Genomic DNA, 13,608 nt, shown 5'->3' on the forward strand with positions numbered 1-13,608 from the left:
ACTTCAGTGGTCATAGTACGAATGGACGATTTATTGCAACTCTATTTTGATATTACTCCATACAATTAAAACAGTAACCAACATTTTAGAATCGTACCTAGCCATAGATTTAATTAATTTTTTGAGTCAATTGATTGTTCAATATTTTCAGCGAGCAATGGAATATAAAAAGGATATGAAGTACTGGCTGTATTCCCTTTATGAGTTTATGAATAAAAAAAATAATATATTATTATATTAATTTATAAAAAGAATTAAATTTTTTATTTGTAGAATAAAACCATGTTACCAAGAAACATATTTATTTTGTACATATTTCCAGTCTTATTATCTACACTATATCTTACAATAATAGGTATTTTTCTACATTAATTAAAAATTCAAATGAATTTAATAATTAAAAACAATATTATCGATTTTCCACTAATATTGATTAGATTCATATCTAAGTGAAATTGGAAACGGACCTTATTTTTCTTATCTTATTTATATCTACATTTTTATAACGGGAACCATCTCTGTGCACCATCTAATCTTATAACTTCACCATTCAACATGGGATTTTCAACTATACTGGTAACTAAATGAGCAAACTCTTCCGGTTTGCCAAGTCTCGACGGGAACGGCGTCATACGTTTTATAAAATCAATCATTTTCTCGGGTAAATATTGTACTAGTGGAGTGTCAAATATACCTGAAATAATATTTATAAATATATAAAAGATATATTATTTTAAATGACTTTAAAAAGATTTTTCTATCACAAGTTCAAGTTTCTGTTCAAGAGTTTTCTGGCACATTCACTTAACTTTTTGAATGTGAATGAACTTAATGTGAATGTTTAGATGGATGGAGGATTTAGATGAAAAGTCTGGAAGAACACATGGGTTACTAACTAAGTTTTCACACGGGTTACTTTCTTATAGATGGAGGGGTGTTTGTTTGAAGGTATCTCCAGGACTGCTAAACGGATCTCAATGAATTCTAACATACATATATTACATAGTCTAGAAGACACATAGGCTAATAATTATGTTTAAACTGTGTTTTAGCTCACAGACAGAGTTGCGGGCGACAGCTAGTAAATAAATAAATACCTGGTGCAATAGTGACTACTCTGATTCCTTGTGATGCAAGATCCCTAGCTATTGGTAAAGTCATTCCTATCACAGCAGCTGTTGATGCTGCATAAGCTGCTTGACCAATATCACCTTCATATGCTATTGTTGATGCTGTGTTAACAATAACACCTCTCTGTCCAGTCTCATTGGGTTCATTTTTCCCTATCAGACCTGCTGATAATCTTATTGTGTTAAATGTGCCTATTGTGTTTACCTAAAAAAGATTATTTAAAGAATAAATAGATATATAAACATTTAACATGTAGTAATAGGACACTTTAATTTTTTTTGCTTAAATAAATTAGTAACTGGGGGCACAGCAGGGCCTGCCAAGTTGAACAAAAAAAGTTGCATGTTCGTAACATTTTAGAACCCCTTATAATTTGGTATGGATAAAACTAGAAACCTGAATTTCCAGTAACCAAAGAGGCATTGTTTTCACAACTCCAAAACAAGAATTTTTACAAATTATTTTTTCTTCCTCTTAATTTTACTTACATTTAGACATTTGATAAAATGGCTTGAACTACATTCCTTATCTTTAAAGAAATTATACACTTGATGTGTTTGTGCGTAGCCAGCGCAGTTGACAAGTGTGTCTAGTCTACCAAACTTTGATTTTGTCAATTCCAACGCCTTCTTTACATCATCTTCTGATGATACCTAAAATGTAAATTGGTAGAATTAGATTTCAAGTGAATGAAAGTTAAGTTTCACTTGCTTATTTCGGCAAAATATTATGTTAAACTAAGTTACTACGCATATATGGTATCAACCAAAGTCTCCTTGTATTTATTTAAGTAAAATAAAAGCTTTATCTTACACAACCGACTGATACGGCAACATTTTCTCCAAGACCCTTGGCCACTTCTTGCGCTCTTGATCCTTGGATATCCAATATAACAACTCTTCCCTCATTTTTAACAAGTCTTTCTACAGTCGCTTTACCTAATCCTGACGCCCCGCCAGTAACCAAACTCACCATACCCTGCGAAAGAGGTTATGCTTAATTTTCTATGATATCAATAACAATTCACTGCATAAAAGAATAGTTATTAGAAAACCTTAAACATTTTGTCAAATAAATTGATTCTCGAGCAAGTTTAAGTTAAAAATGAATAATGTTTTTAAGAACTTTTAAATTCCAAAATTGACCGCCGACAGCTAACTTTATTATTATCATTGCTTTGACAATTTTATATGTCAGGTAAAATGTCATAAAATCAATGTACTTGCTCGATTCGTTTTATGAATTTATAACATTCCAACGTGTTACTTTCGTTTGGGTTTTCGTTGGGAGGCTACTTAAATCTGTAAAAAATCTCGTTTTTTTTTTCGGAACAAAATCTTCGATAGTCCGCAATCCGGATGTTGTCAAACGACTGAAAAAATTACAAAACGCTAGTACTGTTTTGGTTGGTACGGTTGGTACGGACCAATCACAACCACCGTACGTCCCTAGCCCTGTCGGCCATTGAAAATTGAAAATTCAGAAAATGAAAATTTTCTTTCGGTGCGACGTGTTTTTTATGAATTTATAACATTTACCTAGGTTAATCGTGACATAATGTATGTGAAATGTTTTAAAGTGAAAGGCTGCATGTTTCAATAACGTTTATATAATAATAAATTGAGAAGGAAGTTGAAATCTTTCCCGGTGGAAACTAACATTAAGATAATTTTTACCATTGTATTGAAATCATTATGGCTAAAGTAGAGCAGCCTATATTTATTTTACCGAAAAAACGAAACGGAAAAAAACAGAATGCCGTTGCGGGCCATGTTGATCATATAATAACTGTTCAGGTATTTTCGTTAACTATATTTATTTAGAAATTTTATGAATTTGTTATTTCTCGTTTTATTTTTCAAGCATTTTTCTCAATGAAATACTAAAGATTCCTTATTAATTGACTTGAATTTTTAATTATGTACGTTACTGTGGTACATAAATAAATACATAGAGATAATAATTTTAATTTTTTTTCTTGTCATTAATTTTAGGGAGCTGATACTGAATTGCCCACAAAATATAAAAATGGCTTGTCACCAGTAACTGAACATGTTGTCAACGGCATCATACATTCTACCATGGATGGACTAAAATCTAATATGAAAATTAATCTTCCCATTATCAATGACGTAAATGATGAAGATTTGATTGATACAAATATTCTTGTTGATGCACAACACAAATTGCAGAAAAATGGTTACCAAGCACTTTCTACTATTCACAACAGTCGTGAAATTATAGATTTGTCTCCGATTTATGAGAATTCTTCGGATGCCTGTTCCAGCCTTGGTGACTTGAGAGACACTATAGATATAGACACCCAAAGAGGCTGCAGAATACTAAACTCTGACAATAATGAAAGTTCTTGTGCAACTCCGAATAGTATGTCACAAACTCAGTCTGAAAACAGCTTTGAAATGGGACCGCTCACTGATAGTCTTAAAAATAGTGCAAAAAGGAAAAAGCGTGTTAATATTGTACCAGGCGTAATTGATTCAGAAAATCCTGATACTGAAATAACAACTTTAAGAGTTGAGTCAGAGGGTTCAATTTCACCTTCATCATTAACTGACAACTCAAGAGATGGATACCTGACAATGACTGGAACAATCAAGCGAGGTAAGAAGAAAGGACAAAATGTGGATGTGAAATTGAATATATCAAGGGAGGAATTGGAAATAATTGAAGCTGCTATAGTTGCTGAAGAGTACAATAAAATGGATGTATCTAAATGCTCCCTATATAATGGGCCACATATCTTCATATTCAGTCTTCTCTGTATTCCATTTGTTACTTTAATATCTGCCGCTTATTCATTTTACATTGGCACTTTAGCCTGGTACAATATATTCACTCATGTTACAGAAAACTTTAGTTGGATCAAAAAGGCGATATTTGCACCCATGGTAATTCTGTCATATCCATTTTTGATTGTTGTGTTCACTATTGGTGTAGGATTGTACGCTGGCATTGTACAACTCACATTCAGCGGAGCAAATTGGTGGAAAGATGTATGTGATTTTGAGAAGGGCTTCTATGGTTGGCTCTGCAACTTTTTAGGCATGTCAGAATGCAGTCCCTATGAAGTTGTAGTTTTAATGGATGTAAAACCATCCTAAAATAAACTGCAAAAGATTTTAGGCATAGGCAAGCATTTAGGCAATTTGCCGTCACTGCCATATTGCCAAATTATTTTTCACAAAAAAGACATGATCATATCTTTTAAGTATTCTTTAGAAATATCAAATTAGTCATATCTAGTCATCATATTACTTTATATTTTTATTAATTTATTATATTACTTTTACATTCGTAATTTTTATAAAAGTTTAAAGATGTAGACATATTGGTGATAAAATGAAATGATGGGGAACAATTGGAGAGTGTCAAAAATGGTAGAGAAATAAGTTAACATCAGAATGGTGTGAAAATATCTTCCGTTGCTCAATTTCTTCCATTTTTACTTTTATAATCAGAAAAGAATTTTGATAATTATTTTCTAGTAGTCATAAGTTTATTATTAAGAAATTAAATTATAATATTTTTACAGTTTGTATGGAATGTTTATATATGAATGATTATTTTGAAAATATTATGTATTTTCAACAAATATTAAGTTACTCAAGAAATTGACGCACAAATAAACTGCAGTCATTATAAATTAAACTAATACACAGTTTTATATAGAAAGTATTTATGAATTTAAAGTTGGAGAAAATTTAACTTTTATCTCAAATATTTTACCATAGTTAACTGCTTATATGTGTATCAATGCATATAGTTACATATGACAAGAAATTCGATATTTAATGTTCTAGTACCACAAATATGTTTAAAAATGAAATGATTTGGTTGATGAATTTTAATAAGCATTTTTCACAGCATAAATAGTAATAAACCATACCAATAAAAGTTCAAATATGTGCTTAGCAAAATATATTATTTATATTGCTTAGCTTTTAGCTTTTAAAGTCAACTGTATGACATTTTAAAGGTTCTAAATGTAATTTTATAACATAATCAACATTTTTAATAATAAGACTGATGTATTCTAGTCACTATTGTGTCCATTTTCTACATATTAAAGTATTTTACAAAACATTCTCTTTCACTAAACATATCTACAACATAAATATACATTTATATGATTAACTACACTCAAAAAAATTAAAAAAGTCTCATGGTGCATCTTTTGGTTGACTTGAATCAGCTTGTGATCCTTTTGGCTTCAGTTCAACATCCAATCTTTCTTTTGCTCTGACGACTTTAGATTGTAAATAGAAAGAACCACCTTTGGATTTTTCGTTGGCATTGAATAAATGTTCGTAGTTTTTCTTGACTTTGTCAGGGTCTAATTTGTCTATATTTAAAATTTGCATAGCCTCTTCTAGCGAAAGCCCTGTGGAAGCATTGGCAGCGGCTCTTCTTGCACCTTCTGGTCCACCACCAGCTCGTTTCGCGGCTTCCTGTGAAGCAGCTATTTCTTGCTTAAGAGCCCTAGCAAACGCTCTTCCAACAACCTGTGCACCCAAAACTATAATTTGAGCAATGTATTTAGCCATTGTCTGTTTTTCAATTTGAAAAAGAAGATATCTTGTATCATTACGAAAAAGCAAAGAAATGTCAAATTTTAAATTGTCAAATTCGTGATAATTTTAGGTTATAACACGTTCACGTTTGGATGTCTGACAAAATTTCATTTCGAAGACTACTATGCAACATTAATAAAAATAAATTTAATCGCCTTTCTTGATTCACTTAAAATTCTCCAAGTAATTAAAAGTCAATACTAAAATACTGTTGAAAACAAAAAAATGGTAATTTATGCCCTGTGGTAGTCCGTAAAATCATAAAATTCGCGCGGTTTTTGACAGCAACAAAAACAACCTGCTTGTCGCTTTCTTTCGTTTATTTTTAAGTTTTTAACGCTTTTTCAATCACATTATTCATATTATATATTCCATTATTTCATACACTTAATATAATATTCAAAAACCATGGTAAGTAAATATATTTAATACATTTCAATGAAGCAGAGCCAATCATAAACTTTAGTTTAATTGAAACTGTAAGCTCAACAATACATTTTCATGTTTATAGAGTTCACCAATCCCTGATACTCCATCCGATAGAGATGGGGCCCGATCAAGAATGACTTCACCGGCACGGGAATATGAGATGTTCGAAGATGAAAGTGCAATCCTTGGCGACAATGCCGCCGAAGAAGAGGATGGGGAGGAGCTTTTCAACGATAATATGGAAGCGTACGTTTACAATAGTCATAATTATTACGCTATTGAATTTAGATCAGTTGTTACCAGGATTTTAATATGCTGTTGTTGTGAATTAATTTAGTAACTGACAATAACCACGGCAATACATAATACATACCACTTTACATTGCTTATTATCTATTGTAGCGATTATCGGCCTATGCCAGCTTTAGACCGATATGACAATGAAGATTTAGATGATGATGACTATGATCCAATGTCTGTTGAGGCTCGTGTGGCTGCTGAACAGGAACTGCGGAGAAGGGACAGGGATGAAGGCAGAATAAGACGTGATGATCGTGGATTGTTTTATGGTTTGTATTGTTTTGGCTCAATGAAAGGTTAATTGGGTTATTAATGCTATTTTATAGTTTATAGGTAGGATGTGCATCTGCAAATGTATATGTCTGTGGGTATTAATTAATTGGCTAATTCAGAAAATTCCAGGGGCCACATGCTTGTGTTGCATTATATATTATAATAAAATCTACTAGAGTAAAACTAAGTTGTGTTGAATTGAAAACTAGTATTATAAAATTAATTATTTTCAGATGAATCTGATGAAGAAAGTACAGGTGCACCACGTAGTAAGCGTCGTCGTGACGCCGAGAGAGCTGCAACTGGAGACAAGGAGCAAATTGAAGAAGGCATTGAAAGTATTGAGAATCTTGAGGATACAAAGGGATATACAACTAAAGAATGGGTTTCCATGTTGGGACCGAGAACAGAGATTGCTAATAGGTAAGAGAATAGGAAACTAGTTCATAAAATATTAATTTTTATAGCATACTAGCTGTCGCCCGCGACTCCGTCCGCGTGAATATATAAAACAATTAATTAGTGAAGCCTATGTGTTCTTTCAGACTATGTTCTATATCTATGCCAAATATAATCGAGAGCCGTTCAGCCATTCTAGAGATATCTTCAAACACCCATTCATCCATCCACATCACATCCATTTAAACATTCGCATTTATAATATTAGTAAGTTTAATAAAAAGCAGCTCTTCCAGACATAAATTCGAAAAAGAAATAAAAAAATGAATAAATAGCATCCTATGTCCGTCTCCTGCCTCTAAGCTACCTCCTCACCAATTTTCAGCCGTATCGGTAAAGCCGTTCTTTTGTTTGTATAAGCATTGTCTGCTCATAGTTTTATTATTAAATTTTTAATAGTTATTATTAAAAATGATGTATTATTAATAAGAATTTTATTTGTGAAATAATAATTTATACCATTACAGGTTTAAAAACTTTCTTCGAACCTATGCTAATAACAAAGGCCAATTCATTTACAAGGATCGCATACGACGTATGTGCGAACATAATCAAGCATCATTTCACGTTGAATTCGATGTTCTTGCACGTAAAGAACAAGTCCTTGCCTTCTTCTTACCAGACGCACCATTCCAAATGCTTCAGATCTTTGATGAAGTTGCCAAAGAGATTGTGTTACAAATCTTTCCAAGTTACGAAAGAGTGACGTCAGAGATCCACGTTCGTATTTCTGATCTGCCGCTTATTGAAGAGTTAAGAACATTCCGGAAACTTCATTTGAACCAGTTAGTGAGGACTGTTGGTGTAATTACAGCGACAACTGGTGTTCTACCACAGTTATCTGTTGTGAAATATGATTGTAATAGATGTGGTTATATACTAGGGCCATTTGTACAATCGCAGAACTCTGAAGTTAAGCCAGGATCTTGTCCGGAGTGTCAGAGTGCTGGACCTTTTATGGTAAGCGATAGTTTTATAAAATTACAGTAACATGTATATCAGAAACAACCAAAAATTAACCTTAGATTGCTTTATTTTACCGATAGACACATTCAAAGGTTTTCATATTCCAAAAACACTAAAACTTGAAACTATTTTTTACCACACTATTGATAGCTTTAGTACAACAGACATTAGTTCCATTTTTCTTTGACTTCCAGGTAAATATGGAGCAAACGGTATATCGTAATTACCAGAAAGTAACTATCCAGGAGTCTCCGGGTCGTATCCCGGCAGGTAGAATACCACGTAGTAAGGACTGTATCTTGTTAGCTGATCTATGTGACAGATGTAAACCTGGAGATGAAGTGGACTTGACTGGGATATATACAAACAATTATGATGGGTCACTTAATACTGAACAGGTATGTATTTATTATATGCATCCTAAATTTAATATGGTACAAGGCCGCGACTTCGTCCCTGCAGAAAAAAAAATTAGCCTACGTGTGCTTTCAAACTATGTTCTATGATCCATGTGTTGCATGCAGCTGTTCGGGATATACCTTCTAACAAACATCCATCCATCCATAAATCCAAACATTCACATTTTTAATATGTATTAGTAAGATTTCTATACTTGTATGTCAGGGGAAGGGCTTGTTTGACTATAAACTAAAAAAAATCTTGACTTGATGACTCAATTATAAGTTGTAAAATGAAAAAGCTATAGTAACAATGTTTTGAATTACTGTTTTTTCATAAAGTATTTAATATTTTCCAGGGATTCCCAGTCTTCGCAACAGTGATTATAGCAAATTACATAGTTGTTAAAGATTGTAAGCATATTGTGGAATCATTGACAGACGAGGATGTTGCCAGCATTATAAAGTTGTCCAAAGAGGCTAACATTGGAGAGAGGATTGTACAGAGCATTGCACCTTCCATTTATGGACATGACTTTATAAAGAGAGGTTTAGCGTTAGCGTTATTTGGTGGAGAACCTAAAAATCCAGGTAATGCTACGAAAATAAATCCTATATTCAAATGTGTGTATAAACAAAACATGATGCAATTGATATTTTCCCCCCTATTTCAAGAGTTTGTTCCAATGTTTGAATATAACTACAAAAAAATCATATTTTTTTACATGATCCTAACAAATATTTTCAGGTGAAAAGCATAAAGTTCGAGGAGACATCAATGTTCTAATTTGTGGTGATCCAGGTACTGCCAAGTCACAGTTCCTTAAATATACTGAAAAGGTAAGCTTTTTATAGGACCTATATAGGACCATATTTTTAATAATAATTGCATCCACAGATATTAACGTTGTTGCTGTATTGTTAATAATTTTCCTGTTTTTATTTTTCATTCAGATTGCACCCCGGGCCATATTTACAACGGGTCAAGGAGCCAGTGCGGTTGGTCTCACTGCATACGTCAGAAAGAATCCAACAACAAGGTAAAATTCCCTTTTAGTCACACTTTGAAATTAAATACAATGTAAAATTATGAATCTACAAATATATATTGATTAATAATTATCTACTACTCTTAAATGTTTATTAAAACGGAGTACAAATTGTGATATAATTACATAATACTGTCAAACCTTGAAATGCGTGAGTCCAAGAGTATGCTATATCTTTCTCGCTTATAAAGTTTCCTCTAACTCGAGGTTCTCGCTCAGATCGGGACAGAATATCGAATCGCTTTTACATGTTTTTTAATAATAAAAAGCACAAAATTTTATATTAATTAAATTGTACTTTGACAGAGATTGGACATTAGAAGCCGGGGCACTAGTGTTGGCGGACCGCGGCGTTTGCTTGATTGATGAATTCGACAAAATGAACGAGCAGGACCGCACCTCTATACACGAAGCTATGGAGCAACAATCCATCTCTATATCCAAAGCCGGTATCGTCACATCACTACATGCCAGGTAACAACAGAAATTAATTTAATAAATCTGACTAAATTTACTGAAAGTCAATTTCGAAAAAAAAACCTTACCCAACCGTAAGCCCAACTGAAAATTGATTAAATTGTATATTTTGTTTTGTAATTGTAGCTTTTGCCTGCAACTTTCAAATAATAATCTATCTGTCCCAAATCCAAGGGACTGATACATTTTTCTCATTTATAAAGGTTTCTCCTTAATCTGTATATTTTTCAGGTGTTCAATAATAGCAGCAGCAAATCCAATCGGCGGCCGCTACGACCCGTCGCTGACATTCTCCGAGAACGTGAACCTATCGGATCCAATATTGTCGCGTTTCGACGTACTCTGTGTTGTTAGAGACGAGGCAGACCCAATGCAGGATACACATTTAGCTAAGTAAGTTATACTTAGTATTACTTATATTTACTTAAGTAAAAATTGCTTCTCATTATTTCAAAGAATATTATAAAGTAACTGTCACCCGCAATTCCGATTCCGCGGAATTAAAACTAAATTAGTAACCTATGTGTCCTCCCAGACTGCTCTACACCTACGCCAAACTTCACTGAAATTCATTAAACCATTCTGGAGATACCTTCTAACAAACATCAATCCATCCATACCATATGTATAAATGAAAGATAAAAAGAAGAAAGTATTTCCTTTTCAGTGTACTGAGTTTTTAACGTAAAACTTGTAAGTTTTACGTTAAAAAGTCTTGATGTCTAGAATTATGTTTAGACGAAATGCAGACAAAGGTTTTTTTTTTATGTCAATCTAGCTGTCTGAATTAAAAAAAAACTAATTAGTAGCCTATGTGTTCTTTCAGATTATGTTCTATGTGTATACAAAAATTCATCGAGATCCTTTCAACCGTTCTGGAGATACCTTTAAATAAACATCTATCCATCTAAACATTCGCATTTATAATATTAATAAGATGTTAGTTTTAGCCATAGTACTAATAAATATCTTATTCCTTGTAATTTATTTAATTTGTTTGGAATTTTAGATTTGTCGTTAGTTCTCACATGAGACACCACCCGACCAAACGTGGCGCAACACTGGAAGACAATACTACGGATGACATAGGTATACCGCAGGATCTACTGAAGAAATATATTGTGTATTCTAAAGAAAATGTACATCCTAAGTTACAGGTAATTTTACGTTTTATTACTATTGAATTAAGATCTATTTTTGTTAGAGAATGTTGAAAATTATATTTATATTGTTAATTTTTTGTATGCACAACTATATAAAGGAAGCAAGTAAGTGCCATCAATGACTCACCGTGGGTTTCTGAGACCAAATCCCTGATTAAAACATATTGTTATCTCCGTTTTGTCAAAGATGATTACAGAGATTTTAGTCTCAGAAACCTTTAGTGTACCTTTCTGGGAAAGTGTAAAGGCCCATTAGATGATACCACTGTCTTGTATGTATCGTGGGCAATAATAGAAAACAATATTAGAATAAAAAGCATCTGTTGTTAAGACTATAAAAGACATTTTATAGTTCAATTGTATACATCAGCCAAGTTACATAGTGTAAATGGGCCTTAACTGGCTAACTCATATTAAACCTTGTTTATTAATTATTGATTTTAGAACATGGATCAAGATAAAGTGGCAAAGATGTACAGTCAACTGCGACAGGAGTCACTTGCGACTGGAAGCTTGCCCATCACTGTCAGGCATATTGAATCAGGTGAGACAGCTATACTGCGAAATACTTGCAATAAGGTACCACTTTAGTTGACAATATCCACAACATATGAAAAATAGGAGAAAATGCACACATTCTTTGTCCCTCTATTTACAGCATAGTTCATTTGGATAATAATACATTTATTTAGTATAAACCTTGATTTTTCTCTCTTTCTGTATTTATTACCTAATTCACAGTGATCCGTATGAGCGAGGCACACGCACGAATGCATCTACGTCCGCAAGTAAACGAAGAGGATGTGAACATGGCCATACGTACTATGCTGGAGAGCTTCGTCGATACACAGAAATATAGTGTAATGCGAGCTATGAGACAAGTAAGTGTTAATTATATGTAACTGAAAGAGTCGGTAATTTATCTATATACCCATAGAGCAGACTTCTCATACTAAATTTAATTACCGTGGTTTTCTGCGATCAAAATCTATGTGTAAAAGATATCAGCACCCCTGTCATTATCGTTTACAAAACAGAGATAACAATATGTTTTTAACAGAGATTTTGATCTGAGAAACTTTAAAAACAATTAATGAGACAAATTAATTAATTCAAATTAACTTATAAAAAAAAACACGTAATTTTGGGTGCAAAAGCTGCGGATAACATGATGTGACATGGATATCCTCTTAATATTATATTGTCTTAATTAGGTTGTTGAAAATCTCATCTTTTATAAGGAAGTAATTTCTAATAGACTTGTTTCTTTCACAGACATTCCAGAAATATCTATCATACAAGAAGGATCACAGTGAACTTTTGTATTACATTCTACGTCAGCTGACTATGGATCAGTTGGCTTACATGCGTGGCTTGCACAACCACTCGCAAGCCACCATAGAGATATCTGAACGAGATTTAACAGAGAGAGCAAGACAGATCAACATCACAGATCTCAAACCTTTCTACGAAAGTAGGATATTCAAAATCAACAACTTCAGTTATGATCAGAAAAGGAAAGTGATAATTCATATTTTGCCAGAAGCGCCTAGTGCATCGTAAGAAATTAATGAACATGTTTAGTTATATCGTAAGCGTGGACTTCCACTGCTGAAACACATTCTCTCTTCAATAAAACAGAACAATGTGTTCATACAGGTGTTACATCAGTGGAAACCTGCTATAAAACCGATCATCACTCCCACCATACTTAATTATGTTAGTCTTATATTTGTTGTATGTGTTTATATTAAAAGTAATGAAGTGCCTCTCTGTATAAATTATTATAAAACTTCACATACCCATATACATTCCTTGGGTAAATCTGAGATAAGTCCATACTTTCAACCATCAACTACTATCCTACATCCCTATTCAGAGTTGACAGTGTTTACTATTCCATACAAATCAGAATTTACTCCCTATTCTTACATAATTCTCTTTCATTCAATCTATCCATACATTATTAGGTCTACCTCTTTGTAACCATCCACATACAAACTCATAAGGACCATACCTCTAATGTTCAGTATAACACATTACAGTCAAGTAAATAAAACCTCTATGCTAGTTAAATAGTTTAATTAATTTGTTATAAAATCCATGAACTTTTTTTTTAATAAATATTTATTCCGAGAAACACATTTTGTCACAGTTAAAAACAATATCTATTTCATCTATTATAAATTCAAGTTATCAAACAAAAATAATTGGCAAATTTTTTTTACAAAGCATAACCAGACTATGTTGAGGGTTTTTTAATAGCTAAGTTTCAAGTTATACACATAAAGGCGACAACATACAATTAAAATCTTAAAATGAGTGACCTAATCACCACTAAACAATAAATACAACATTTCTTTACATAACT

General features: G+C 32.7%; 4 protein-coding genes across 4 annotated transcripts; 2 read left to right on the top strand and 2 right to left on the bottom strand.

Annotated features, from left to right (window-relative positions):
* Positions 1-287: 287 nt before the first annotated feature.
* LOC106116574 (3-hydroxyacyl-CoA dehydrogenase type-2) lies at positions 288-2,221 on the bottom strand. The gene is made up of 5 exons (XM_013310449.1): positions 2,186-2,221; positions 1,945-2,109; positions 1,620-1,784; positions 1,098-1,335; positions 288-694 (listed from the first exon to the last, which is right to left on the bottom strand). Exons 1-5 carry the CDS (start codon positions 2,192-2,194, stop codon positions 501-503), a joined length of 771 nt encoding a protein of 256 aa, XP_013165903.1. The 5' UTR covers positions 2,195-2,221; the 3' UTR covers positions 288-500.
* A 354-nt stretch (positions 2,222-2,575) lies between these two features.
* Positions 2,576-4,662, top strand: LOC106116851 (uncharacterized). Its single transcript, XM_013310897.1, has 2 exons — positions 2,576-2,927; positions 3,126-4,662. The coding sequence occupies exons 1-2, from the start codon at positions 2,826-2,828 to the stop codon at positions 4,251-4,253; spliced, it is 1,230 nt and encodes a 409-aa protein (XP_013166351.1). The 5' UTR covers positions 2,576-2,825; the 3' UTR covers positions 4,254-4,662.
* A 303-nt stretch (positions 4,663-4,965) lies between these two features.
* blp (mitochondrial import inner membrane translocase subunit Tim16) lies at positions 4,966-5,728 on the bottom strand. Its single transcript, NM_001312822.1, is given in 1 exon segment — positions 4,966-5,728. A coding segment is annotated over 1 exon segment (384 nt). The 5' UTR covers positions 5,697-5,728; the 3' UTR covers positions 4,966-5,312.
* A 203-nt stretch (positions 5,729-5,931) lies between these two features.
* Mcm2 (DNA replication licensing factor Mcm2) lies at positions 5,932-13,260 on the top strand. Its single transcript, XM_013310823.1, has 15 exons — positions 5,932-6,134; positions 6,235-6,398; positions 6,555-6,721; positions 6,959-7,148; positions 7,652-8,144; positions 8,345-8,548; positions 8,908-9,139; positions 9,297-9,388; positions 9,503-9,588; positions 9,904-10,071; positions 10,306-10,467; positions 11,084-11,231; positions 11,682-11,781; positions 11,979-12,118; positions 12,513-13,260. Exons 1-15 carry the CDS (start codon positions 6,132-6,134, stop codon positions 12,798-12,800), a joined length of 2,637 nt encoding a protein of 878 aa, XP_013166277.1. The 5' UTR covers positions 5,932-6,131; the 3' UTR covers positions 12,801-13,260.
* The last annotated feature ends 348 nt before the right edge of the window (positions 13,261-13,608 follow it).

This window comes from Papilio xuthus, unplaced genomic scaffold, assembly GCF_000836235.2.
Source record: "Papilio xuthus unplaced genomic scaffold, Pxut_1.1 DF827714.1, whole genome shotgun sequence".
Lineage (NCBI taxonomy): Eukaryota > Metazoa > Arthropoda > Insecta > Lepidoptera > Papilionidae > Papilio > Papilio xuthus.